Source organism: Panthera tigris, chromosome D3 (assembly GCF_018350195.1).
Source record: "Panthera tigris isolate Pti1 chromosome D3, P.tigris_Pti1_mat1.1, whole genome shotgun sequence".
In the NCBI taxonomy this organism is placed as follows: Eukaryota; Metazoa; Chordata; class Mammalia; order Carnivora; family Felidae; genus Panthera; species Panthera tigris.
Genome location: NC_056671.1, coordinates 9764888 through 9790664, shown reverse-complemented (window position 1 = coordinate 9790664; position 25777 = coordinate 9764888). Strand labels below are relative to the sequence as shown.

Sequence of the window (25777 nt, the reverse complement as noted above, 5' to 3'; positions counted from 1 at the left end):
TGTTTACTTCTTTCTCATGATGAAGAACTTCCAAATTCTTCTCTGAATTGAATGAATTATACCCATAAAAACGATCTTAGGATTCAGGATAACGGTACATGATTTGTTATTCCTTGGCTTTGTGTTTCGAAATCCCTCCCCAGTGCTGCGAGTCCTTCATGCAAATGAAGATACTGTGGTTTGTCTGAGGGGCAGAAGTTCGTGATTTTTCCAGCCTGCTCTTCCTCAGAATTCACTGTCACTGTGCTCTGTTACAGAATACGATAGTGACACTTCCTGTCATTATAAAGTAGAACTCAGCTATGAGAATTTCATCACCTCTGGCCCAGACCCCCACCCGCCTCCCATTGCGGATGACGAAAGTGATGATGAGGACGATGACGACGTCCCACAGGTGCGAGGCCCGTGGCCCTTGACCAGGACAGGCCCGCCGGGAACGATTTTGATGTGAGGGTACAAGGCCAGAGCGGTTACACTTCCCGCTGCGTCCCTGTGTTTGAGCAATGGCTCTGGAGCATTCACCTTGCAAACCATGTATCGGTAGCGAAGCCTTTTGGGCTCGTTTGCCCAGTACTCCTCTGGGTGTGGGAGAAATGAGGTACCTTGATGCCACAGTGAGGTCGGGGATCGCGTGGTGCTCATTAGGCTTTAGAGGGAAGGGAAGGGCTTGCCGCATGCAGTCCGGCTGTTTTCTCCCCTGGCATCTGAGGGGGTGTTTCTGCGACTGGCCTCAGAGGGGGTGAGAGCTGTGCATCTGGGAGGGGGCTGGCGCCCACCCGAGCTACTCCTCTTCTGTTGATGCGTTTGCCTTCTCCTTCCAGGAGGACCACTACGCCCTGCTGGTGAAAGCCTGGGAGACCAAGGTGTTTCCTACTATCCGAAGACGCTTCCGCAATGAGGCGGAGCGGAAGTCGGGCCTGGACCAGATAAAGGGTGCCTTGCAACTAGGTCTGGTGCTTTACGCTTTCCTCGGGAGCCACTTCGTGACTTGAAGAGACGTGCTTAGATGAAACTAGATGTAAATCAGGAAAGGGGGGCTCGCCTGAAGTCAGGCCAGACCTAACCGGGTCCTCTACCCGTGCCTTTACTGAACTCTGCGGTCGCCGGCTTTCCTTGCCAGGCTTTTCTTTGCTTGTCCATGTAACTCTGTACGTGGGGGTGTCGATAGGCCGCTGAAATGGAAGTGAAATGGTCATACCGGGAAGTTGATGGCCAAGTGATGTGGGCTCTCCAGGCGCAGCCATGCCATTTACTGTCCCTATGACCTTAGGAAACCTACTTCACCTTTCTGGGCTTTCTTCACCTTTGAAAGGGAACCAGTGATGGTAACCACCTCATCTGTGTATGAGACTTAACTGCCTTATACAGATAAAGCTCCTCCAAAAGCCGCGTCCAGAACATAGGAAGCATTCGGTTCATATGGTTCCAGATGCCACCGTGATGGTGGCAATGGGCATTTTTCTCCCGCTGGCACAGTTCATCCAGCAAAGAATAATGCAGAGCTTGACCCCAGACAGTGAGTCTTGAGTACAGGTAGCTAATTTCTCTTCAGTTTTCCTCGTCTTGTGAAATACCTGCTTTTTTCCCCAACATGGAGGCCCTGGGGCGGGGGGGGGGGGGGGGAATGTAAGAAGTTTCATTTTTGTCCTATGTGAGCAGCTTTGCTCCTTTTTCAACTTGTTCTGAGACTAGGACCCAATAAGGATACCCACCCCCCCCCACCCCAACCAAGACCTTTATTTTTTGGCCAGTTTATATGCTGAGTCCCAGATTTCCAGTGATTTCTTTTTTCCCATATTGGCACCAGGACTAATCAGTTATGTGTACAGCTGTGGCTTTGTTTTTATTTACTTATTTCCTTAATGCTTTCTATCCCCAAAGCTAAGATCTTGTTTAAACATAACCTTAGCCATACCTCCTGTGACCTGGTGGGATTGCTGCCGACCCAATTCCAGGGCAGATAGTATTCTCCTCTTCTGTCAAGAGTTTCAGGCAGAGGGAGCAACATTAGGAAAGATGCTCAGTGGGGGTGAGCTTGGGTGATTGGGGGACCAGCAAAAAGGCCAGGCAGCAGGTGTGGCCGAAGAGGAGAGCACAAGGGAGGGGCAGGGACAAGCGTTGGGTGCATGAGGACTGTGGATTTTATTCTGTGTGAGACAGAAGCTATTGGGAGGTGGTAAGCAAAGGAGCCACGTAATGCGATGTAGTAGATCCCCGAGATAAGAAGAGAGTTTTTCTTCCCCATTCATTCTCAACATCTGAGCGAAATGCCCTTTTGTGTTCTGCCAGAGTGCAGAACAGATCTTCTGCTCAGACAGCTCGATGCCAGATTTCGTCGCTGCCCACCTTGAAGCACGTGTGCAGCCATTCAGAGGTGGGAGGGCTCTATTCTAGTGGCTTTTATTCGGCCATTAATTCATCACTTACCCATCCCAACATTCAGCAAGCGACTCCCAGGCATCGGGCCCCTGGCTTGGGGAATCAAGAGAGCCTCTGGGAACAAGACGGAGAGGGTCCCCTCTCTCACCGCGTATATCCCAGGGGGCAGCAGCAGACGACATGCGGTCAGGGCTGGGCGGTAGATCAGGAGGCCCCAGCATGTGTAGGTAGGGCAGCCCAATGCAGCGTGGCTTCTCTACCTGGTGTTTAAGCGGAGATCTGGAGCTAACTCGCCACCAGCAGGCTTACCGTGAAAGACGTGAAGCGCCGTTTGGCGGGGGTGGGGGGCTGGTACTTCCTGCTGTTGGGAGAGTAAGAAAGGGGGAAAGAATTCACAGTATGCAAATGGGAAGCTCTTATGTATGATCATTGGTTGCTGTGCCTTTATTTTGACGAGGTTCTGCTTCAACTTGGGTACCTTTTCTTTCGCCCTTTGGTGCTGGAGTCATCCTTGGTGTCTGTGGCCGAGTGTGCCTCCTCCTCCTCCGCTCCCAGTTCGGTTAGGGGGAAGTATAGACAGCACAGCAGAAAATGTGATCATCCAAAGGCGGCCTCTGGACCAGAGGCAGACTGATGGCTCCCCCAGAAGTACCTCTGGCTCCTGAGCCAAGGTGTTCTCTCGGGTTCCATCCGTGTGGCCATGACTAGTCGTATGAACTATATTAATCCAAACATAAAAGATTTACCTTTTGAACATACCCTCCTTCAATGTAGCAGTGGCAGAAGTGAAAAGGAGGGGTGCGGGTGGCTCGTGGTCCCCGAAGGACCACCTCTGTGCGGTGCATCAGCCTCCTGTTGTCAGGTCCCCAAGGAAGGTTAGTGAAACGACCCCCGCACCGAGCGTGATTGAGCTCGGCATTCTCCCCGTGTTCCTGGACTCCTGCTTAGTAGATAGCAGAGGATTTCTTTTCTTCTCTCCCCCTTCCCTTTGGAAAATGTTGCCAAGATTATTTTTCCGCAGTCTTCCAGTATCAGGCCACATTTCTGGCTTCTTCTGACAATTCTTTCTCTCAGCATCCTTCTCTAATTGCAGCCTCCTCAACTGTGCTCAGAAAATTGCTGTGCCTTTTCCCTACATCAAGGCTGGCAAATAAAGGAGTAGGAGGCGAGTGTGATGGAAATAAGCCTTGTGCGAAGGCAGATGTGTCCACACCCGTGTCTGTACCCACACTTCCTGAGTCGCGTACGAGCTACGGCGGCAACAGCAGACGGAGACACTGTACCCGCCTCTCTGTGCTCCCCGCGGTGCCATCTCACCAGGGCTTTGGAGACTTGTGGGCTGGGTGTATTAATTAATAGTGGCTGTTTGTGCTGAACATAATGATGTGTTCTCCCTCTGGGAAGGAAGAGCAGGGCGACCTCCGGTATTGAGTAGAAGCTGATGTAACTCTTTCGTAAGCAACACGTGTTTGCTGTAGTAAAAATCACACACAGTACAAAAATGAATAAAGTAAGAAAGAAACCTTTTCCTCACTTCCTTCTTACTGTCCGTTTGTCCTGTACTTAGTTCTTAGGTCATCGTGCAGCCATGCCCTTTGTGTCCGATCACTTTTAACCGCTCTGTATTGATAAATGATCTTGTTATTCCTACTTTGGGATTTCCCAGCAGTGCAGCAGGAGGTGTTCTTGTATCTTTACACACTCGTGCTTGTGTTTCTGTGGGAGAGATTTGAGAGGTTCCTACAGGCAGGGCAGTGAGTGTTTTAAACTTGCTAGACCCTGCACAGTCACCTTCCTCAAAAGGCTGTGTACCCCCACAGACGGCGTTGGGGAGATTCTCTCGGTATCAGTCAGTGTCATGGTTGATCTGAAGACCGGGTCCTCTTTGGAGAGTTTCCAGTGTGGTTAATATTTTTTAGGCATGGTGGACATTGCCCGGCAGACGGTCGAATTCCTGTACGAGGAGAATGGTGGCATCCCAAGAGACCTGTATCTTCCCACCATCGAAGACATTAAAGACGAAGCAAACAAGTTCACGATTGATAAAGTTCGAAAAGGTTTTGCTTTCCCTCTTACTTCATCTATGAAACTGTGTGTGGAATGAGAAGTTGGGTTTTCACTCGGCCTCAGCTGGCCTCCTGTACATGTCCCAAACTCACCGGCATGTGCAGTCAGATGGCACACTTATGCAGAGGGGGATATGGGGCGTGGGTGGAGGGTTCCAGGTAGGCCTGGTTAGATCACGGCTGCTGAGCTAATTAACCAGGAATGTGTGGTTGCCCCTGTGCTTTTTAGAATTTTAACAGAATGTGTTTGTTCCTTTGATTAAACATCTGTTGCAGATTTTGAGGAAATGAAAATCCAGAAAAGCACAGACAAAAATTGAAACCACTCATTATTAGCCCTTCATAAAAATATCAGAGTATCAGGGACAGGGGCAGAAGTGTATATTTGCTTTTCTTTCTTTCTCTTTTTTAGGTACAATTCACATACCATAAAGCTCACCCTTCTACAGTACTCAGTTTTTAATATACTCACAAAGTTGTAAAACCACCAAACCATTACCTCTAATCCCACAACATTTTCATCCTCCAGAAAGAAGTCCTGTCCTCCACCATTTCCCACGTCTCCTTCCCCTGAGCCCCATTAATTTACTTTCTGTCTCTCTAGATTTACCTCTTCTGGACATTTCCTATAAATGGAGTCCTACAGCATGTGGTCTTTTGTATCTGGCCTCTTTCATATAGCACAGTTGTTCAAGATTCATCCATGTTGTAGCATGTGTTAGTACTTTATTCCTTTTTATGGCAAAATGATACTCCATTGTATGGATAATACCCCATTTTTTAAAATCGTTCATCAAATGTTGGACACCTGGGTTGTTTCTAACTTTTGGCTTTTATGAGTAATGAATGCTACTGTGAACCTTGGTGTTCAGGTTTTTTGTTTTTTTGGTTTTTGGTTTTTTTTTCCAGACCTGTGTTTTCATTTTCCTTGGGTACATATGTGGGAGTGGGATTGCTGGGTCATAGAATAAGTTGAACTTTTTGAGGACCTTCTGGATGGTTTTCCAAAGTGATTGCAGCATTTTACATTCCCACCAGAAATGTATAAGGGTTCCGATCTCTTCACATCTTGCCAACACTTACTATTGTCAATTTTTTTTTTTTTTTAATTACAGCCATCCTAGTGGATGTGGAGTGGTACCTCATTGTGGCTCTGACTTCTGTTTCCCTAATTCTAATGGAAAATCTTTCCATGCGTATCTTTCACTTTTCCTTAGAGGAAGGTTTATTCAAATCCTTTGCCGATTTTTTGGTCGGCTTCTTTGCTTTTTATTATGAGAGCTCTTACAGCATTTAGTTGTGTAATTTTTCAGACCGAGCTTTGTACCTTTCTTAGTTGCGACTAAACCGAGGTATTGTTGGATGCTGTAGCGCTGTCTTAGGCCCTAAAATACAGGATCCCAAGATGACGATGTTATTTGCTCGTGAAGAAACTTCTTCCTCTGCCTTCCTCAGGTCTCACGGTGGTGACCCGCTCTCCAGACAGCAACAACGTAGCCAGCAGTACTGTGGGAACCGCTCTGCCCAAGTTCGCCATCCGAGGGATGCTGAAAACCTTTGGGCTTCATGGAGTCGTGTTAGATGTTGATTCAGTGAGTAAAACAGCCTTTCGAATACACGGAGACTTTCGTGTCCAGACTCCAGGTGCCTGAAAAAGCGGTCACGTAGATGGATTACTCCCCAGCTAGGGATGAAGAAAGCAGGCCGAGTGCTCACACCGGCAGTTTGCCCGAGGTTTTCTCGAGGGCCCGGATCCGGGGATCAGAGCTGATAGGTGATAAGCTCTTAACACTCAGCACTGTCAGCACCTTCAGACCACACTGCCTCCGCCATTATTTTCCGTCAGCCGTGTTCAGACCGTCCCTACATCGTACCTGCCCAAGTTCCAAGGGAAAACTCTCCCGTTGTCCTTGATGAGTGGGTGATCTGTCATTGTCGTGACTGTTACAGACACAAGTCAAAGAAATAGTTTTATGATTCTGATCACGTCATCTCACGGGTCCTCTCAGCCTCAGCTTCCCGATATGTAACATGGATCTATTAAATCCACGGGGCGGGGGTGGGGGGACGCGGGTGGGGAAGAAGGAACAGAAGATGCATGAGGGCAAAGCCAAAGCTTTCTTTGGAAAACGAGGTCCTGTGTGAAAGCGATGACCCTGTTTCTGAGGTTGCATGCACGTGCTGACACTGGAGAAGTTTCCCATGCAAGAAAACTGATGAATGCCGGTAGTTTAAGCCTAAGAGGCTGTGATGAAGAGAAAAAAAAAAAAAAAAAAAAAAAGGATCTGTCTTTATGAACATAAACTAGAATCTATCTAGATAGAGATACACATACAGACACTGGTAATGTTAGGTACCACTAATGCTTTGAAATGGAAAATTTTACATCTTTTACTGACTCCATTGTACTTCAACTTAATTTTGGATCATTAAATTTTTAAGAGAGGCTATCTGACTGGTGGTTTACTAGGGTGGACTTTGGCTCAGGTCATGATTTCATGGCTCAGGAGTTGGAGCCCCGCATCAGACTCTGTGCTGACAGCTCAGAGCCTGGAGCCTGCTTTGGATTCTGTGTCTCCCTTTCTCTCTGCCCCTTCCCTGCTCACACTGGCTCTCTCCCTCTCTGCCCCTCTCCTGCCTGTGCTCGCTCTCTCTCTCTCTCTCTCTCTCTCTCTCTCTCTCTCTCTCTCTCTCAAAGATAAACGTTTAAAAAAGGTAGGAAATTCCACTGGTGATACTGTTAATGTCCCACTGCCTTCTGATACACATTTCTGATCCTAGTTATCAGAAGGTACATAACTGACACTGGCTTTTAGCAACTGGAAATGTGTACAAGTAAAAATTTAGAAAAATAGAAATTTCCTTAAAATAATAATTGTTATGGGGGCGCCTGGGTGGCTCAGTCGGTTGAGCGTCTGACTTCGGCTCAGGTCATGATCTCACAGTGCGTGAGTTCAAGCCCCATGTCCGGCTCTGTGCTGACAGCTCAGAGCCTGGAGCCTGCTTCGGATTCTGGGTCTCCCTCTCTCTCTGCCCCTCCCCTGCTCACACTCTGTCTCTCTCTGTCTCTCAATAATAAATAAGCATTAAAAATTTTTTTTAAATAAAAAAAATAATTATTATTTCTCCAGTAGTTTCTTTTTGTTTCAGTAATCCTAAATAAAAATGTTTGTATTTGAATCCAAAATGTATATGCGTGAGTTAGCTCTTTTATTGCAGGAAAATAAAAAGTAATCAGATTCCCTGCTTTTGCAAAATCACTAACCTAAGAACAATGAACGTAAAATAATATGTACTGAATTATTACTGAACTGTAGCACTGTTGTGTTTGAATCTCTATCTCATGGGGCGCCTGGCTGCCTCAGTTGGTGGAGCTGCAGCTCTTCATCTTGGGGTTATAAGTTCGAGCCCCACATTGGGTATAGAGATTACTTAAAAAGTAAAAGCTAAAGGGGTGCTGGGGCGGCTCAGTCAGTTAAGGGTCCGAGTCCTGATTTCGGTTTAGGTCATGATCTCACGGTTTGTGGGTTCGAGTCCCACATTGGGCTCTGCACTGATAATGTGAAGCCTTCTTGGAATTCTCTTTCAAAATAAATAAACTAAAAAAAAAAAAAAAATGATCTAAATTCATTTCTAACTCATGAATACATGCCAGTTAAAATTTTAAAACTGGTATGAAAAACCTAAACACACTATCAGTCAGTACTAACCATATATCTTTGAACTTCTAGACTCAATTTTTTTTCAATGTTTATTTTATTGAGAGAGACAGAGTGCAAGCAGGAGAGGGGCAGAGAGAGAGGGAGACACAAAATCCCAAGCAGGCTCCAGGCTCTGAGCTGTCAGCACAGAGCCCGACGCAGGGCTCGAACTCACAAACCGCAAGATCATGACCTGAGCCGAAGTTGGACGCTTAACCGGCCAAGCCACCCAGGCACCCCCAAACTTTGGTTTTATATATAATACACGTACGTGTATTTTAAAACTTGGAGGGGAAAGGTCAGTGTCCAAAGAGTCCAATAGACATTTCCTTTAACTATTGTAGGTAAACGAATTGGTGCAGGTAGAAACTTACCTCCGAAGTGAAGGTGTGCTGGTCCGGTACTGGTATCCCATTGACATGCTGGAAAGGCCCCCGGCGGGCTACCGAAGGACCGCCACCAACGGGCTGGTCACGCTGGACAATACCAACCTTCAAATTCACAGGTAAAACTGAGCCCTTCTTTCCAGGGGATCACAGAAATTCGCTTACTGTGTTTTACCACACGTACCATTCATTCATTGTTGACAAGGTTTCCTTCAAAGCTGAGAGAGGGAAGCTATAAAATAACGGCAAAAGTGCAGGAGTTGGGAAGAAACGTGGGATCCCGTGTCACCCAGCCTGTGCCACGGGCACTTGAGGGGCGGGCGGAGATGGCGAGCGTGTGGGAAAGCTGTAAAGAGTAAGGCCAGTCCAGACACCGTGCGAACCGCCAGCTTATTTCTCGGTGTTCGTTCCTGAGCACCTGCTTTGTGCCTCACACCGGGCAGAGATCTCCAAGGAAACGTGTGCCCGCGCTGTGTGGGTTAAAACCCAAAGACCATTCGTCTCTCTCCTCTAGTTCAGACCTTCCGTGCCTGTCCACCTCCCTTGGAGGAGAATTCGCCACTAACCTGCCTCACGAACCCCTCCGGGGCCTCAGAGCCTCCGCTCTCCGCGTACTTTGCGTCAGCGCTGCTGGCCTTCCCGTGCCTCCTACACACCCGCTTGCGTCCTCGGCAGCGCCTCGTGTCTGCTTTTCACTTGGCCTGGGGTGCTTTGCGCAGAACTTCGCACGGCTGTCTCATTCTTGTCATTCAGATCTCAGTACGTCCCCCTTGCCGAGAGAGTTCGCTTTACCATCTAAAGCAAGCGCGGAGCCACGTGTCGTCATAGCACCGCCTTTCACTTCTCTTCCAGGACCTGAGGTTTTTGCTTGTTTTTAAAATTCATTTCTTGGGTTGTCTCCTCCTCCTAGAACGTGGGGTTCTTAACAGCAGAGACTGATTCTTTGCTAGAGCCCCCGGTGCCGAATGTGGGCCCTGGCTCACGTTGTAAACTCAAAATATCTATTGAAAAGGAGCCCAAAACATATGCTTGAGTATCAGTATGATGCTATTAAAAGCTTTTAAAGCTTTATTTAATCAGTTGTATTTTTAGCAAATGTCTCTGATAGATGTAATTAAGATGTAAGTTAATGACCTTTGACTAGCAGCTGAGTGAAAAGGCACAGTGCTTTGTAGAGTTGCAAGCAGGCTACAGATGTAGGATGTTTATTCTCAGTATTATGGCTGTGATCTTGGTATTGGGGGAAATAAGAACCATGCTGTATGGGTTCGTTCGATCAGTAAAGTGACTGAAGGGGGCGCCTGAGTGGCTCAGTGGGTTAAGCTTCCGACTTTGGCTCAGGTCACGATCTCACAGTTCATGGGTTCGAGCTCCACATCAGGCCCTGTGCTGACAGCTCCAAGCCTGGAGCCCGCTTCGGGTTCTGTGTCTCCCTCTCTCACTCTGCCCCCCTTCCCCCGCTCATGCTCTGTCTCTGTCTCTCTCTCTCAGAAATAAATAAATGTTAAAAAATAAATAAATAAAGTGACTGGCTTTCTGGTCCCAGCATGGATTGTCATCACAGGTATGCTGTGTGAAGTACTCGCGTGGGTTTGAGGGAGAGAACTTAGAAAACCAGCGGTAGAGGACTCAGCGGTGGCTTCAGAGACGTTAACCGTCTGCAGGGTCAAAGCAGGGGCCGCCGGGCCGACCCAGAAAAATCTCATTCCGACTGCAGCCTCTGAAATCTGAGGAGAAAGCTGTTGGGGAGTCAGTAAGGACTTGGAGCTTGCTTGCTCAGACCGCCTCTGTTTTGCTGCCCTGACCCTTCTGAGGGGTGCGAGTACATACCCTCCTTGCAAGGAGGGTGGAAACGGGCGGAAGTGGTCGGTGGCAAACTCTGGCACGAATTGATTCCAGACTGGTGGGGATGAGAAAGAAACCACCCAGATGCCACATCTTGGCTGCTTCTTGTTTATCTTCGTAGCCGTGCAAACTCATCAGGTATTACGTGGCTTCATTAATTGCCGTTGTGCCCAAATCTGAGTTAGGACAGGCCAGTGTTAAATTTAGTTCAGCTCAGCAGGCGACACAGAATGAGCCCTGATGCCTCCAAGTGGGTTTTAAACCGACACTTCCTAGAAACAGTAGGGCTGCTTCTAACTTGCTTTTTTAGCTTAGTGCTTAATACCAGGAGACTTTTTAATAATGGCGACTAGCTAAAGAAACACAGGGAGGCTCCCCTACGCTTAGTATTAGATTATTTGCCAAGAGATGGAATTCTAAATGAGACCTGCTTAGTCACTAATCAGCTGCTATTCAAGCTGAATGGCAATCACTTCATAAACTGATGACACAAAAAACGTTCGCAGTGGATATTTTTGAACCGCTTTAGTGCAGCTCACATTCCAGATAACTCACCTGTTTAAAGTATACGAGGCAGGGGCGCCTGCGTGGCGCAGTCGGTTAAGCGTCCGACTTCAGCCAGGTCACGATCTCGCGGTCCGTGAGTTCGAGCCCCGCGTCGGGCTCTGGGCTGATGGCTCGGAGCCTGGAGCCTGTTTCCGATTCTGTGTCTCCCTCTCTCTCTGCCCCTCCCCCGTTCATGCTCTGTCTCTCTCTGTCCCAAAAATAAATTAAAAACGTTGAAAAAAAAAATTTTAAAGTATACGAGGCAGTGGTATTTAGTATAGAGACAGAGGTGTGCGGCCACCGCTGCCATCGATCTTAGAACCTTCTCATAACCCTAGGAAGGAGGCCTGTACCCATGCTTTCCTCTAGCTCAGCTCTGTTCCATTTCAGTGGATTTGCTTGATTCTGGACAATCTGTAGAAACGGAATCACATAATATGCAGCCGTTTGTGTCTGCCCTTTTTTCTTCTTGGCAGAACGTCTTCAAGGTTCATCCACGTCGAAGCACGGAGTAGTGCATCCCACTTACTGCTGAGCAGTATTCCACTGTGTGGACTTACCATCCCTCACCTGATGGACAGTGGGGTTGTTTCCACGTTTTGGCTGCTAAGAATAATGCTGATGTGGACATAAGTTTCTGTGGGGACCTATATCTTCATTGCTTTTTCCGCGGTGATTTCTGAGTAGAGAAAATCCAAACGTACTTTAACGTGGCTTTTTATTTAAGACCCCAGGGACTGACCTGGCCTACAGAACACAGGGCCAGAGGAGAGGCCTGTGGCCCAGCGTGTGCAGGGGCCGGGGCACCGGCACTCAGCGCCTCTCCCTGCTTCCCCCACAGAGAGCTGCTCCGGTGCGAGGCCGCGCTGGCCAGGCTGTACTGCCGCATGGCCCTGCTCAACATCTTCGCCCCCAAGCTGCCACACTTGTTCACCCGCCTCTTCCACATCCCTGCCATCCGGGACATCACGCTGGAGCATCTGCAGCTGCTGTCCAATCAGCTCCTGGCCCCTCCCCTCCCAGGTGAGCCTCGGCTTTGCGGCCGCCACTGGCGCAGTCAGCCCAGGGGGGGAAATAGCCCCGAGGGTGAGCCCGGCCCCAGGCAGGAGCCGTGGTGGTGAGGTACTCGCCCGCCGCGTGGCACGGTGCCTTTGGACTCGTGGAGGTAAGCGGCCCTGAAGAGTCCCGGTGACCTTGGCAGTGTTTTCTCACTCTGAAAAGTGCAAGTGTGCTACATGACGTATTGAGTCCTTGCTATATTAAGCATTCATAGAGCTTCCCAAACAAACTGTGGATCAAGGAAAATTTAGCATTATTTAGGAAATCCCGTCACTGCACCATTGCCGCAGACGTTCTCTCTGGCATTATTCAAAAAGGAAAATGCTCCTGTTACCGAGCTCCTGCACGGCACACCCGAGTGGTTTGTTGGGACTTCGGGTGGAGCCATTTTGACGGGCCAGGTTGTGTGTATCTGCTGGCCTTAGGGCCCTTGGCCAGTCCCGATGCTGTGTGTTGGTTCCCCCGGTGAACGCTAAGCGATGGATCCGCTTAGCCCAGTCCAAGACCGAGGAGCCCCTGCGTCTGTCCCGGCACCTCAGCCTCCACCTGCTCCCCTCGACCTCCCGGCATCTGAGATAGGAGCAAGGCGTGAGAGGGCGGATGGCACCCGAGGCCTGATGGCACCTCCCAGCTGTGGGGTCCCCTGGCCTACCCCAAGAATTCAGAGGCTCCGAAACATACCCAGAAAGCTTTAAAATGTACGCGGAAGAAGCTCTGCCCTAATGGCCTAATGCGCACCTTACAGACTCCCTTAGCGGCTCCTCAGGGCCTCCAGGACGGGCCAAGGCACGCCAGTAGGTCAGGCTGTGGGAACCCCTGCATCGAAGCTGCTCTACTTGTGTTTAATAGACTTGGGTCTCCACTTAAGATTTTATTTTAGGAATCGGTTTTGTTGCTTAAAAGAAAGCAAAAACACAGACCACTGACGTGAAATCCCCCGCCAGCCCGCCGGCCTGCGGGATCTGATCGGCAACATCTTAGCCGAGGTGCCGGGTCCGAGCCGTCCCGGCCTGGCTATCTGGACCGGTTGCTGGTCGGTTCCCAGGCTCTCCCGGGGAGCCATGGGCCGCTGCGGTTCTGGTGCACTTAGGTCTTCTTTCCTGGCCCCAGATGGCACCATCAGCTCCAGCTCCATCCTCCTGGCACAGTCCCTGCAGCACTGCGTGCGCTCCCAGAACTGCTCGGCCACAGACCTCTTCTACCAGGGCAGCTCCCACATAGTGAGAGAGTGGCTCAGCGTGGCCATCACCCGGACCCTGCACCAGGGCGAGGAGAGCCTGTTGGAGCTGACGAAACAGCTCTGCTCTTTCCTGCAGGTACCGGTCTGACACTCAACTCTCCCTGAACCGGGGTTGTCACCTTTCATTGGAAGGCTTATGGGTTTGCTGAGAATGACCCTCTCGCTTCCCCAACCGCCCCCGCCTTCCGAACCAGTCTCCTTTTCCTCAAGGCTTTCCCGCCTGGTCCCATCTGCATTGGCCTTTGCCCCAGGTGGCTTTCTGGTCCTCCTGAGCCTGTGACCACGCATGCGTTGGTCCCGCCCCTTGCCTGGGAGTTGGGAGGTGAAATGTTCCCCTGTGGGTACCCTGTGCCTTTCCTGATTAAATGTCTCTGCAGACAGCCCCGGAGCAGTTCCCCTCCGAAGAGTTCCCCATCTCAGAGTCCAAAGTCAACATGGACGTTAACTTCCCCGGGGCGGCTTTCGTCGTGGTGTCGTGCAAAGAAAGTCAGTCTGGATTCCGCAAAGAGTAAGTTGCCCCTTCTCCGCGAGAGGTGACGGGAGAGAAGAGAAAAATGGATTCTGGTGAAATGGACAGAAGAAAAACTCAGATTGTTTTTATTGTTTAATGCATACTATATTTGAAAATAATCTATAGTTCTTTCCATATTTCTGTGTTTTGGAAATTAGTCTTTATAAAGAACGACTTTCTAAAATATGGTGGGAATGGGGGCTCCCGGGTGGCTCAGTCGGTTAAGCATCCGACTTTGGCTCAGGTCATGACCTCACGGTTTGTGGGTTTGAGCCCCACGTCGGGCCCTGTGCTGACAGCTCGGAGCCCGGAGCCTTCTTCGGATTGTGTCTCCCTCTCTCTGCCCCTCCCCCACTCACACCTCTGTCTCTCTTTCTCTCAAAAATAAACATTAAAAAAAAAATTTTAATGGTGGGAATGACTCACAAATGCCCGATCCCGACCCTCCTTCTGGGGCCGAGTCCGCTCCCCATCCCTGGCGCGTACGCCCGAACCCCGCTGACTCTCCTCCCTTCCTCTCCTCCACTCCTCAGCTCCTCCCTGTACAAGGCGCCATGGGCACGGGTGCTCGTCTACGGGCTTGGCCACAAAGTCAAGCGGAACGGCCAGCTAAACCTGATCGAGGCCGTGTGTTATCCGAGGGATGCATCTCCGGCCAACACCGGCCTCACGCCGCCGCCTACCGCCAACCAGTACCCCTCTGTGATCCTGTCCACGGACAAGGTCCACATCAAACTGGGTAGGTCTCTGAATTAGCTCTTGGTGATCAGAACAGCTTGAGGTTACTCTCTGCTGTCTTTCTCTTTGAAGATAGAAAGGATTTTGTACCTTGCTGTGTTCCAGTGCCCAGTCCGTAAAGAGCAGAAGTGCTTGGGATAGTGTATTTTAGGGACAGGAGGTGAAGGGAGCGCCCTTCCTGCCCAAGGAGGACCTGCACCTGCTGCCTGGACTTCAGTGGACAGTTCCTTTCTTATCGCCAGTGGGTGCTCTTTAGAGTGACGGGAACAGAGCAGCCTTGTGATTTAGCTACAATACTCCCAGCTGCCTTTCTCAAGTTCTCCGTGAAACCAGATTCTCTCCGGTGCGAGTGGCTCCCCTGGGGTTCAGGCCTCAGTGAGCGTCTGCTCCCCGCCCCCCAGTCTAAGCGGTGAACCGCCTGGTGGGAGGCCTAGTTGGTGTTGTCCCCCCAGCATTCTTTGCTAAGCCTGCATGGTTTTAGGTTGAGGTGAGGCTAAACCTGTGCCCTGGGGCCAGCTGACTGTCCGGAGCAGACACACGGAGGAAAGGACAACCTGGTCACAGACTTCCACCTCACTTCCTCATCACTTCCTCATCACGTTTGATAAGAAGAGACGGACGTGTGTGTGTTAGACACGATGAAATGTATTAGAGGGGTGCCCAGCTGGCTCAGTTGATTGAGCATCCAACTGTTGATTTTGGCTCAGGTTATGATACCAGGGTCGTGGGATCGGGCCTCACATCAGGCTCTGTGCTGAGAGTGGAGTCTGCTGAAGATTCTTTCTCTCTCTCTCTCTCTCTCTCTCTCTCTCTCTCTGCTCCCTCCCCTGCTCACACTCTCTCTCTCTCTCTCAAAAAAAAAAAAAAAAAAAAAAAAAAAAGGCAGGGGGTTGGGGCGGGGCCTTCGGCTTTTCCACAGCCCCTGTCCTTGTGTCGCTATGGAACGAAACAAAAGGAGACTACTTAAGTGATTTGGTTATTGCTAAACAACTTTATGATCTCATTTTATTAGAACCGATTTTTTCATAGTGTTTTGCCTATACTAGCTGTTTTTTAAACTTTATAATTACAAAACAGAAGTTCTCTGTCTTCTCATTCCCCAGTGATCACTATATAAACATTCACCGCTAAGTGCAGGCCAGTCACTGTGGTTCCTTCTGAACTTGTCCAGAGATCTCCAGGCCCCTGGCGCCCTGACTTCTGTCTGGTCAGGACTTGTAGCGGGCCTTGGGGTACGGTGCAGGATACAAGGGGGGATCAGACCTCAGGGCCTTTTTCCTCTCACTGTTGCGTCTCGGGCCAGATTCAGGCCACGGCAGTGACCTAGGGTAATAAGAGAATATCAAAGCCCAAGGCCCTGGTAGTGCTAGTCTGGGGCACCCCTAGCTGGTCCGCTCTGTAACTTAATTAGAAGCTTAATGGTCTCACAGGATTGCAGCCACACCAAACGGCTGATTATTTCTTTACCAAGATGGGAATGTTCCAATGAAGCACCTTTGGAGTCTGACTTAGTATTTCCATGCTGGGTCGTTCGGCTGGTGGGTATCTAACCAGCTGGGGAGTGTCTCCTTCCCTGTTCTCGTTGCTGCCCTTTGTCCCGTTGTTGTACCAACAGATGGACTCCTCGGAGGGATGGCCTCCGGCTCCTCCTGCAGCTGACGGTCTGGAATGGGGGGGGGGGGGGTTACGTTTCTTTTCCCCTCCAACAGATGAGCAGGTGGGCTTTCCGGCCCTGTTCTTCCACGCACACCTGGTGGGTCCTTTTCTTAGGCTTATTTTGGCTTCAGTGCTGCCAGTTATGAGCCTTTCTCCTTGGCCCCTCTTCCAGGGGTGTCTCCACCGCCCGGAGCCGTGCTGGTATTGCACTCTTTGCCTCTGGAGTTCCCTCTGGCCATGGCCTTCGCGGAGCAGCTGCTGTCCTGGAGATTAGAGGATAGCGAAGGGAGATCCGAAGATGAGCCCGACACCATCCCAACATCTGTCCTCCTACAAGTGGTGGAGCTGCTGGGTAAGGCCTCCCTCCCCCCCCCCCCCCCCCCCCCCCAGGATCGGGCCTGGGCGAGCTGGCTCAGTGCCAAAGGGAGGGGCTTGCACGCTGGTGGCCTCTTGTCAGGTTGCAGTCATTGGAAGAGGGCTTGCAGAGTGGACAGTAGGGTATAGCCTAGTCTTCTAAACACGTGACGTGCGGGGTGTTTTCATTATTTTGAGGGGCAGCAACTAACCATGAAAATAAGATTAATTTTACCATACTTCACTGTAAAACCCAAATATGGGCCATTTTTGTAACTTTGGAGGTAAAAGGTGGTATGGAAGTGAATGACATTGCAAAATCAAACATCATGACTTCCTAGTTGCAGAAAGGTTGAAAAGGGGTTGCATTTTGGGGCGCCTGGGTGGCTCAGTTAAGCATTCGACTTCGGCTCAGGTCATGATCTCACGGTCCATGAGTTTGAGCCCCGCATCAGGGGCTCTGTGCTAATAGCTCGGAGCCTGGAGTCTGCTTCGGATTCTGTGTGTGTGTCTCTCTCTGCCTCTCCCCTGCCTGTGCTCTGTGTGTGTCTGTCTCTCTCAAAAATAAATAAACATGAAAAAACGTTTTTTTAAAGGGGGGGTTGCATTTTGGCAAAACTCATAGAATGGTAAATTTTAGAGTTTTACATTTTACCATGTGTAAATTTACCTCAAATTCTAAATAAATATTGAACTTCATTCATGATATGGCTGCTTAAGTGTTCAGGGATAAAACAGACTGATGTTTGCAACTTAATTTGAAATAATCAAATCCTAAGATAAGTTTCTGGATGAATAGATAGGTAGAAACGTACATAAGAGCAAATTTAGCAAAATGGTAATGGGAGAACCCAGGTGGTGGGCGTACGGGCATTCACTGTGTAAGTAGTTCAGCCGCCCATGTATTTGAAATTTTTTTATCATAAAATGTTGGACGGGAAATGATACTGCAGACTTAAATGCTCTCAGGGGTCAGACAGATGACGTAAATGGGGGAAATAGAAGGAAAGTGGGCCCGGGCACCTCATGTTGCATCAGACAATCACTGACCCTGCCACTCATTGCTGCATTATTTCAAAAACCGGTAATGCAGACATTGATGTGAATTTTCCCGTTTTTTATATGTTGGCAATGAAATCAAATTCTTTAAAATACACTGGGTGAGGGATCAGGGAAGGTGAGTGGGGAACCACTGTAGGAAGGAAATGTCTGTGACCAGCCTCCACTCACCGGCCATTTGCAGTCTTGGCGGAGAAGAATTCTCTCCAACACTGTCCTCTTATATAAATGGCAAACAAGCAGAGGAAGGACAACGGAAGGACGTCACATGAGCATCTGAGGGTGACCTTTGTTCTCTTGAATGGCTTCATGAGTGCCCACATGGCATGACAACCCTGAGTTCATTTCCAATTAAAGTTACGAAATGGATGCCTGGGTGGCTCAGTCGGTTAAGGGTCCAACTCCTGATTTTGGCTCAGGTCATAATCTCACAGTTCATGAGTTCAAGCCCCGCGTTGGGCTCTGCGCTCACGGCGCAGAGCCTGCTTGGGATTCTTTTCTCTCCCTCTCTCTCTGCCTGTCCCCAGCTTGTGCCCTCCCTCTCAAAAATATATAAACAAACTTAAAATAGTTGCAAAACAGCATCTCCCCTAAGAGATCAGTCAGCTTAATCCCCTCCCCTTATAGGTGCTGAGCCTGATTGGAGAGACTCTTGATAAGTCAGCTGACCTGGCCCTTGGGGCTCAGTGCCCACAGCATGAGTGTGTGAATTTAAGATACACATCTGGCACAAAGGGAACTTGATAGAAACTTGTGACCCATCTTGTCCCAGACAAATTTCCTGAACTTCAGTCCTTGTCATGCCTTCTTTATGTGATTTCCACCATGTCTGTGAATCATGCTTGTCAGCGTTTATTGATTTTCTGGCAATCAGCTCTTTTCTCTTTTTTTTTTTAAACTTTAAGGGGAGTTTTATGTTGCTCCCTTAAGTGGAAAATTAGTATCTCTTGCTATAACCAGAAGGTTAAAAATAAAAAATGGTTACTGTTAGGAAATTCTGACTGTTGCTGCCTGTCAGAGGCTCTGGGTCTGTGGCCCACTGTCAAGGATATATATATGTATATATATATATATATATACATATATACATATATATATTATAATATGTGTATAATATATACACCAGCTCACAGTAAGGCTTTCTTGTTGAAAAAACTAGGGCTGGAAGAGGAGTTAGGATACGTTGTCAGTGTGGATTTCTGTGCTAGCTGATAAGATTGGATTGTGTGCCCCCCAGAGTAAGCGTCTCATGGTTTGGGAAGTCCTGTTCTCGTGACTTGTCACTAACTCGCTTGATAACCTTATGAGAAAGAAAATGACTTTTTTTTTGGTGTGAGCCATAGAAGCCGGCTCTGCACGACCGTGTGGCACAGGGGTTAAGGCCGCAGGCTCTGGGGCCAGCCGGCCAGGCTTCAGCTCTTGGAGCCTCTGCTTCTGCTTCATGTGTGAGATGGGGGTGAGTAGCGTAGGTCCTGCCTCTCTCTCGAGGTTGCCGGGAGGGCTGAGTGCGTCACGTGGCCGGGAACAGTCCCTAGCACGGAATCAGGGCCGTGCGAGTGACCGCTGCTGTTACTGTTTTCTGTTCGCCTCAGGAAACTTCCTGTGGACCACGGACATGGCGGCCTGTGTGAAGGAGCTTGTTTTCCATCTCCTGGCGGAGCTGCTGCGCACGGTGCACGCCCTGGAGCAGAGGAAGCACCCTGCTGGCCTGTCCTCGTCCATCGCCCTCCAGCTGAACCCCTGTCTGGCCATGCTGATGGCCCTGCAGTCGGAGCTCCATAAGCTGTATGACGAGGAGACCCAGAGCTGGGTCTCGGGCGGCACCTGCGGAGGCTCCGGGGCGGTGGCGGCCGCGGACCACGGCAGGTTCTCCACCTACTTTCACGCGCTCATGGAAGGCTGCCTGGCGGTGGCTGAAGTGACCCTGCCCACGCACATGAGCGTCACGGCCAGTGGGGTGCCCTCGACGACCGCCCCCAACCTCAGCGACTCCTCGTCCTCCTCGTCCTCCTCCCCGGGACAGACGCCACAGAGCCCCAGCCTCCTGTCTAAGAGGAAAAAAGTCAAGATGAAGCGGGAAAAGGCCTCCTCCTCTGGGAAGCGCCAGTCCTCGCGCTCAGTGGAGTCCGACTCCGCCATGCTCAGCATCGGGGGCAGCAAGCCCGAGGACATGCTGTGGTTTCATCGAGCCCTCACCCTGCTCATCATTCTCCGGCACCTCACCAGGAAGGACCCGCAGGGCCTGGGCGTGACGAGCGACGCCATCGCCGACGCCTGCCAGGCGCTGGTAGGCCCCACCGCCCACAGCCGCCTGCTGGTCATCTCTGGGATCCCCACCCACCTGGACGAGGGCATCGTCAGAGGTGCTATCCGCAAGGCCTGCAATGCCCACGGCGGGGTCTTCAAAGACGAGATCTACATCCCCCTGCAGGACGAAGACCCCAGGAAGCCGAAGGACAAGGCCGAGGGCGGCGACGGAAAAGCCGAGGCGGAGAAGACCCTCGGCTTCCCCAGCACAGACAGCCTGGAGGTCAGCACGTCCAGCAGCCTGACCCCTGCCATGAGCGTGAGCGCGTCCGCTTCCACCAGCCAGGCCTCCACCTGCAGCTCCCAGGGCATCTCGCAGACAGTCAGTGACCTCTCCGTGGATCCGCTGCCCTCAGGCCCTGAGCCGCCCATCCCTCCTGGCGTATTGGAGCCCCACGTGGTGTCCAGCCAGGAGAGTCTAGACATTTCCCTGTGCAGCACTGGCAGTCTGGGCAGCCTGGGCAGCCTGGCGGAGCCACTGGACAACGCAGAGACGGCCTCTGTGTCGGACATGGGCTCCGCGTACACGGTCACGTCCCTGGACAACCAGCCTCTCGCAGCACGCCCCATCAAAGGCTTCGCGGTCGTGGAGGTAACGGTTGCTCACGCAACCACTGAAATCATGAGCGGCTTGAACCCCCACAAGCCTCTTTAAACCCTCCAATGTCCTTTCCGAGGGATTAACTGCTAGGTGACCCGGGGGCACTTAGGGAGCTCCCTGAAGCGGCTCTTGGAAACCGCAGTGACTTACTATGTTGATTATCCGTGTTTGAGGTCACATCTCTGCGAGCGATGTCAAGTCTGATCTCATGAGGTCCTGCAGTTCTTGCTGAGTGTGGGAGGGAGGCGGAGGGGTCTGAGGGGCCTGCCTTTCCTGACGGATGGGCTTCATCAAGCGCGATCCAGCTCAGGCCTGCCGGTATAGCGTTGAGTGGCCTTGGGTCGTTGTAAATGTTGCCATTGGCGGGAGGGATCTTCACTGATGAGCGTGAGAACAGACTGGCCGTTCTGCTGGAGAGATTCTGAGTTTCCGGGTCCCATTTACACGTCAAGATCCCATCTGCTTCTTGGGCCTCCTTGTCTAGAAATCCCACCTCCTGTGTCTTCCTGCACCCTTGTGTACGGGGACTCAGGCTCAGAGTAAAACTGTCCTCGCCTCACTGGACACGGAGAGGAAGGCCCTCAGAAGGAAACGTGCCTCACCTTCCTCTTCCAGGGAGCTCTGACAGGAAAGCTCAAGAACCTGGTGGTTGGCTTCTTCCCTGGAATCGCTTCTCTTAATCTATGCACCCTCTGCCTGGGGGCTTTTTCCGAGCCGAGCATGGACTTTAGCTCCCTGGGCATCAGAGTAAAGCCACAGACCTGGCCAGGGAGTAGCGACAGAGATTTCCACTTGAGATGTTCCCTTCCAAGTTAGTGCTACTGGCATGTGGCGGAGACTTTACCAGGAGGAGGCCAGCTAGCGGGGTCAGACCGCACTCACGGCACTGAAGACGAGGACAGGGTTTCAGGGAAAGGCGGGAAGGAAAACAGGGCCATTCATTCCTCTCCTCCGATGCTGACCCTTTCCTTTGTTCGCACAGATAAGATCCCGAGCCAAGATTGAGAAAATTCGAGCAAGTTTATTTAACAACAATGACTTGATCGGTTTGTCAAGTTTGGACGGTGAAGATGAATTGATGGAGATGTCAACGGAGGAGATTCTCACTGTATCTGTAGTAAATCAGAGTCTGTTTGATACTCAGGGGAGCCCAGGGCTAGAAGATTATTTCAATGATAAATCAATTAAAGGTGGGTTATGGATTTTTTTCTTAATGAATAGACTGTTTTTTGAGCAGCTTTAAATTTACAGGAAAAAATGAGCAAAAGTCCTCTCCTCCCTTCTTTGTACCCAATATCCCCTGTTTTTTTCCTAATATCCCCAATTTTTTTTGATGTTGGTTTATTTTTTAAATTTTTTTTGTTTGTTTATTTCTGAAAGACAGAGACAGAGTACAAGCAGGGGTGGGGCGGAGAGAGAAGGGGACACAGAATCTGAAGCAGGCTCTGGGCTCTGAGCTCTCAGCACAGAGCCCGACATGGGGCTTGAACTCACGAACCACGAGATCGTGACCTGAGCCGAAGTCGGACGCTCAACTGACTGAGCCACCCAGGTGCCCCTCAATATCCCCTATTTTTAACCTCTTACCTGAGAAAGGAACTTTGGGGGGCACCTCTAGGGGTTGGTGATTTGAGAAATGATGTGGAGGGTGTCGTGGATTTGGGACAAGAGGTTCTTTGCCCGGCTCGCGGCAGTTGTCAGGGTTCTGAGGGCCATCGGGGCACCGCTGCGTTCCAGCCAGGAGACCGCCGGGAGCGGCTGTGCCACGACTCTCTTCGGGCTCGAGAGTGGACTTGCATTCAAGTCCCATTTTGCTTTTTATCTAGCCAGGCTTCCCTCTGTTCAAGTTCAGATGTATTCATTGTGTTCCGTCCTGTGGAGCTGGAACATACCAAGCACGTCGCTGGTGATCGTTTGGTCATTTGCTTGAGGACAGTAAATGTCTCCACCTCTGCTCTAATTCTTGGGGAAGAAACAGTTCTAGCTCTTTATTCACCAAGTCCCACTTTGTCATTCTGACGACTCTTCGGGGTGGACCCTCTGTGGCTTCCCCACTTCTTTTGTGTGATACGGTGTGTTCATCCAGGACGTGGGCCCCGAGGCCCCGCTGAGCAGAATCTCGCAGCAGACTCCCGTCTGAGGCCGACGGCTCGCCTCACTTAGAAACAGTGGTTATTTTCTTGTTAGGATTACAGTCTTTTGTGTGGTCTTTTTTTTTTTTTTTTCTAGCTCAACATTTTTCATCCGTGTCCTTTTTTTCTAAATCTTGAATATTTGAAATTTCATAGTAGTATTATAGAATTTGTTTCATGTTCCACAAGTACAAAAATATGATACCAAATATGGGCTTTGTTGTTGCCCCAATCATAAAATTTTGAAATATTCCCTCAGGGCTGGGACCAGGGTGAGGGAAGTGAGGTCTTGGGCACAAAATTTAATGGGCTCCAAAAATCTCTGTAATCTAGTTAAATAATATTTTGGTTCTATATTTATAGAAGTCAAAGTTAATGCAAAAAATCCACAACGAACAAACTGGTAAAGTTTAAAATTTTTTTTTTAAGTTTGTTTATTTTAGGGGCGCCTGGGTGACTCAGTCGGTTAAGCATCCAACTTTTTTTTCTTGTGCTCATGGACAATCTTCTTATATCTAAGGGAACTTTCTTTTCCCACTTGCTCAAGTCTTGAAGCACACTAATAATGCGAGATGTGCTCGACAGCTCGCGCTTTGCACTAAAAGCACTTGCAGACTCGGTGCTCTCTTGTTCCTTCGGGACTGCCCGTCACAAACGTGTGGTTGAAGTTAAGGTAGATTAGACTGCTGCGCTAAGTAGCCCTAAGAGGACAGTGGCTCAGACCCAGTGGAAGTGTGTTTCTTGCACATGGAAGAATCCAGGGTGAGTGCCGAGGTCCGAGTCCCAGGGGGTTGTCGTGTCCGTGCAGCCGGTGGAGGGGATGAGCGCAGAGGAGGGCAGACTGGCCCAGGATTGCTCCCGTCTCCTGTCCCAGGACCACACCCAGCAGCAGGGCGGGCCGCGAGTGCGGCTGGGGTGTGTGCCCACGAAGGGGAAACCAGGTTTTGGTGGCCTGCTCCTCACTGCCACTAAACGTCTATTACCCACGTTCCAAGATGAGCTGTTTCTGAGCAAATGCTGCGAGGCTCCTCCTGACGTAGCACGTTCACGGCAGCATTGTTTCGTCCTGCCCCGTTTTGTAACAGGTGAGAAGCTGGTGCCCGGTGCCAGGGAGGTGCTGACGGAGATATTTAAGAGCTGTGCCCATTCGGAACAGATGCTGAGCCTGACACCGGCAAAGCCCATCAAAGTGTCGGACATTTATCTTAGCAAGGAGCAGATCAACTCCCAGACCCCAGGCAACCTCCTCCACCTCTTCTTCACCAACGTCCGGCCTCCGAAAAAGGTGCTGGAAGACCAGCTCACGCAGGTAGATGCCCCGCCCCGCCCCGCGTGCCGGGCCTCAGGTGCGCCCTGGGCTGAGCCCGAGGACCCTCCCTCCCTCTGGTGCCCACAGATCCTGAGGAAATACGGCGTGCCGAAGCCCAAGTTCGACAAGAGCAAGTACAGCAAGGGCGGGAAGGAGCAGCACCCCGTGAAGGTGGTGAGCACCAAGCGGCCCATCACCAAGCCGCCTGCCAAGGACAAGGCTGTGCTCAACAGTGTCAGGTGCGCGTCCGAGGGGCCCGGCGTGTGCGTCCGCCAGGGGACACGGGGCCGCCGCCTTGACCGTTTTCCCGCAAGGCTGTCCTTGCTCCCCAGAGGTGCAGACACCCTGGCTCTTCTTTGCTGCTGCACTGTCTTGGTCCCCGGCTTTGTCGACTCAGAGACACAGTGTTCCATTTTACCCATAAGTGTAGTAAAATCTGGACCATGCAGGCTGCAAAGCAGGCCAGTCTGAAGTAATACGACATTCAAAATGTACAGAATTGTTTAAAAAGAAAAAAAAAAAACAAACCTGACTTCTTTTAACCACACAAAGAATGCATAGGTAATACAGAAAAACTGTAAAATGCATATTAAAAACATATCGTTACTTCATATATAGCAACCCGCTTGTAACAGTTAAGTGTATAACCTTTTATTGGTGCATGTGTATTTCTTAAATTTTAAAATAGTACAATATTCAACAGTATATGCAGTCAAAAGCAACACCTCTTCTCCATCTAAGCCTTCCTGCCGCCCTCCGTGAGATTGCCAGTGTTACTTCCATAGCCTTCCAGAACTCTCCTGTGTACACACAAGTACATGAGCATTCTCCCAGCTGTCTCCATACTGTATACAGGGCCTACCCCTTGCTGTTTCCATTTACTACTAATCTTGGGGATGACCCCGTATCAACACAAAAATAACTTCGTGCCCTTTTTTTTTTTTTTATAGCGCCATAGTATCTCGTGTGTGGGTGTGCACACATAATTAACAGAATTTTCTGCAGACATAGGCAGATGACTCTCAGGAACTCAAAACTGAATCTTCGATAGCAAAGTGTGACCTGGCAGGAGTCTCTAGAGGAATTGTTTAAAGGATCGGAAAAATCAACTGTCCTTTCGTTAATTAATTATATATAAGTGGTGCTTACAAACCAGAACCGTACAATAGACTTTTCTGTGATGGAAATCTGTGCTGTTTCCCTGTCTGTGCTGTTGAATGCAGTAGCCACTAGCCACAGGTGGCCACTGGGCACTTGAAATGTGGCCAGTATGATCAAGGAATTGAGTTTGTTATTTTATTTTAATTTAAACTTTGGCTACATCTGACTAGTGACTGCTTCTTTGTGCAGCTCAAAAGTATGTAGAAGGAACATTCAAAAAGCATCTCCTTCAGATTTTTCATAGTTAAGGCATCATTTTGTCCTAATTTGCTCAGTAAACCCCTTGGTGAGAACAGAGCTGGTCTTGAGCCCAGCCCTGTGGGAACTGCAGGCCGTGGGGGGTGCCGGCGGGGTGGGGGGGGGTCTGAACTAATGCGCGTGTGAGGCTCTGCATGTCCTCTGTCAGGACAAGGTGTAGGCACAGGAATTCTGATTGCAGTGCTTTGGTCTATAGCAGGACTGCCTTAAGTGAGAAGAAGCCAACTGTGAAGCCAAAGTCCCCAGAAAAGAGCAAGCCAGATGAGAAGGACCCAGAGAAGTCACCCACCAAAAAACAAGAAGGTGAATGAGTAACTTGGGCCTGGAGACTGGGAGGCCCCCGGACCCAGCATTTGTCTGACTGGCCGGGCTCCCTTGGGGTTTAGGTGAGGCAGGGCCTCAACACCATCTTTGTGAGTTTATGGAGGTCAGCACAGCAGCTCCCAAAATACCATGTATCCAAGGTGAA

The 25777-nt window shown here is 50.1% G+C and overlaps 1 protein-coding gene across 6 annotated transcripts in view; it reads left to right on the top strand.

Moving 5' to 3' along the window:
- The window catches only part of HECTD4 (HECT domain E3 ubiquitin protein ligase 4), a 189978-nt gene that overhangs the window by 149912 nt on the left and 14289 nt on the right, over positions 1-25777 (top strand). For 5 of the 6 annotated variants that reach the window (XM_042962746.1, XM_042962744.1, XM_042962745.1 and 2 more), the window contains 15 exons: positions 258-394; positions 822-948; positions 4299-4436; positions 5901-6037; positions 8491-8651; positions 11765-11946; positions 13093-13298; positions 13600-13730; positions 14267-14472; positions 16300-16479; positions 19133-20439; positions 21431-21638; positions 23666-23889; positions 23977-24128; positions 25505-25611. In XM_042962746.1, the coding sequence (XP_042818680.1) occupies positions 258-394; positions 822-948; positions 4299-4436; positions 5901-6037; positions 8491-8651; positions 11765-11946; positions 13093-13298; positions 13600-13730; positions 14267-14472; positions 16300-16479; positions 19133-20439; positions 21431-21638; positions 23666-23889; positions 23977-24128; positions 25505-25611 (3603 nt within the window). The remainder of the gene's footprint in view (positions 1-257; positions 395-821; positions 949-4298; positions 4437-5900; positions 6038-8490; positions 8652-11764; positions 11947-13092; positions 13299-13599; positions 13731-14266; positions 14473-16299; positions 16480-19132; positions 20440-21430; positions 21639-23665; positions 23890-23976; positions 24129-25504; positions 25612-25777) is intronic. The other variant, XM_042962743.1, reaches the window with a different exon arrangement.